Here is a 598-nt window from a genome sequence, read left to right on the forward strand (position 1 = left end):
ACATGGAATATATCAAGTAATTTTACCACATTCATCCCCATTCCTTCTCCCTTTTATCCTCTTACCCTCTGCCCCCTAAATCTCTAAACCTAACACTATCCCTTAAACCCCACTCTGTTATCCTTTCCCCTAAATCCCACCCCTTATTCCCCAAACTCCACCCCCTATCTCCTAAACCCCACCCCTTATCTCCAAAATCCCACCCCTTACCCCCTAAACCCCACCCCTCACCCCCTAAACCCCACCTCATTTCCCCCCTAAACCCCACCTCCTTTCCCTCTAAACCCCACCTCCTTTCCCTCTAAACTCCGCCCCCTGTCTCCTAAACCCCACCTCCTTTCCCTCTAAACTCCGCCCCCTATCTCCTAAACCCCACCCCCTTCTGCAGGCGACGCACGCGCAAACGAGCAGATCCTCCTGACGACTCTGCACACGGTCTGGGCTCGACAACACAACCTCGTCGCGCTCAGCCTCAAAGACCTGAATCCGGACTGGGATGACGAGAGGCTGTTCCAGGAGTCGAGGCGGATCGTGGTGGCGCAGATTCAGCATATCACTTATCATGAGTATGTTCCGAGTATATTAGGTAAGTCGGAAG

At 53.0% G+C, this 598-nt stretch overlaps 1 protein-coding gene across 1 annotated transcript in view; it reads left to right on the top strand.

Moving 5' to 3' along the window:
* The window catches only part of LOC119588719 (chorion peroxidase-like), a 10,148-nt gene that overhangs the window by 6,378 nt on the left and 3,172 nt on the right, over nucleotides 1-598 (top strand). Inside the window, exon 6 of the mRNA XM_037937359.1 lies at nucleotides 389-586. Coding sequence (XP_037793287.1) covers nucleotides 389-586 — 198 coding nt within the window. The remainder of the gene's footprint in view (nucleotides 1-388; nucleotides 587-598) is intronic.

Source organism: Penaeus monodon, chromosome 24, assembly GCF_015228065.2.
Source record: "Penaeus monodon isolate SGIC_2016 chromosome 24, NSTDA_Pmon_1, whole genome shotgun sequence".
In the NCBI taxonomy this organism is placed as follows: domain Eukaryota; kingdom Metazoa; phylum Arthropoda; class Malacostraca; order Decapoda; family Penaeidae; genus Penaeus; species Penaeus monodon.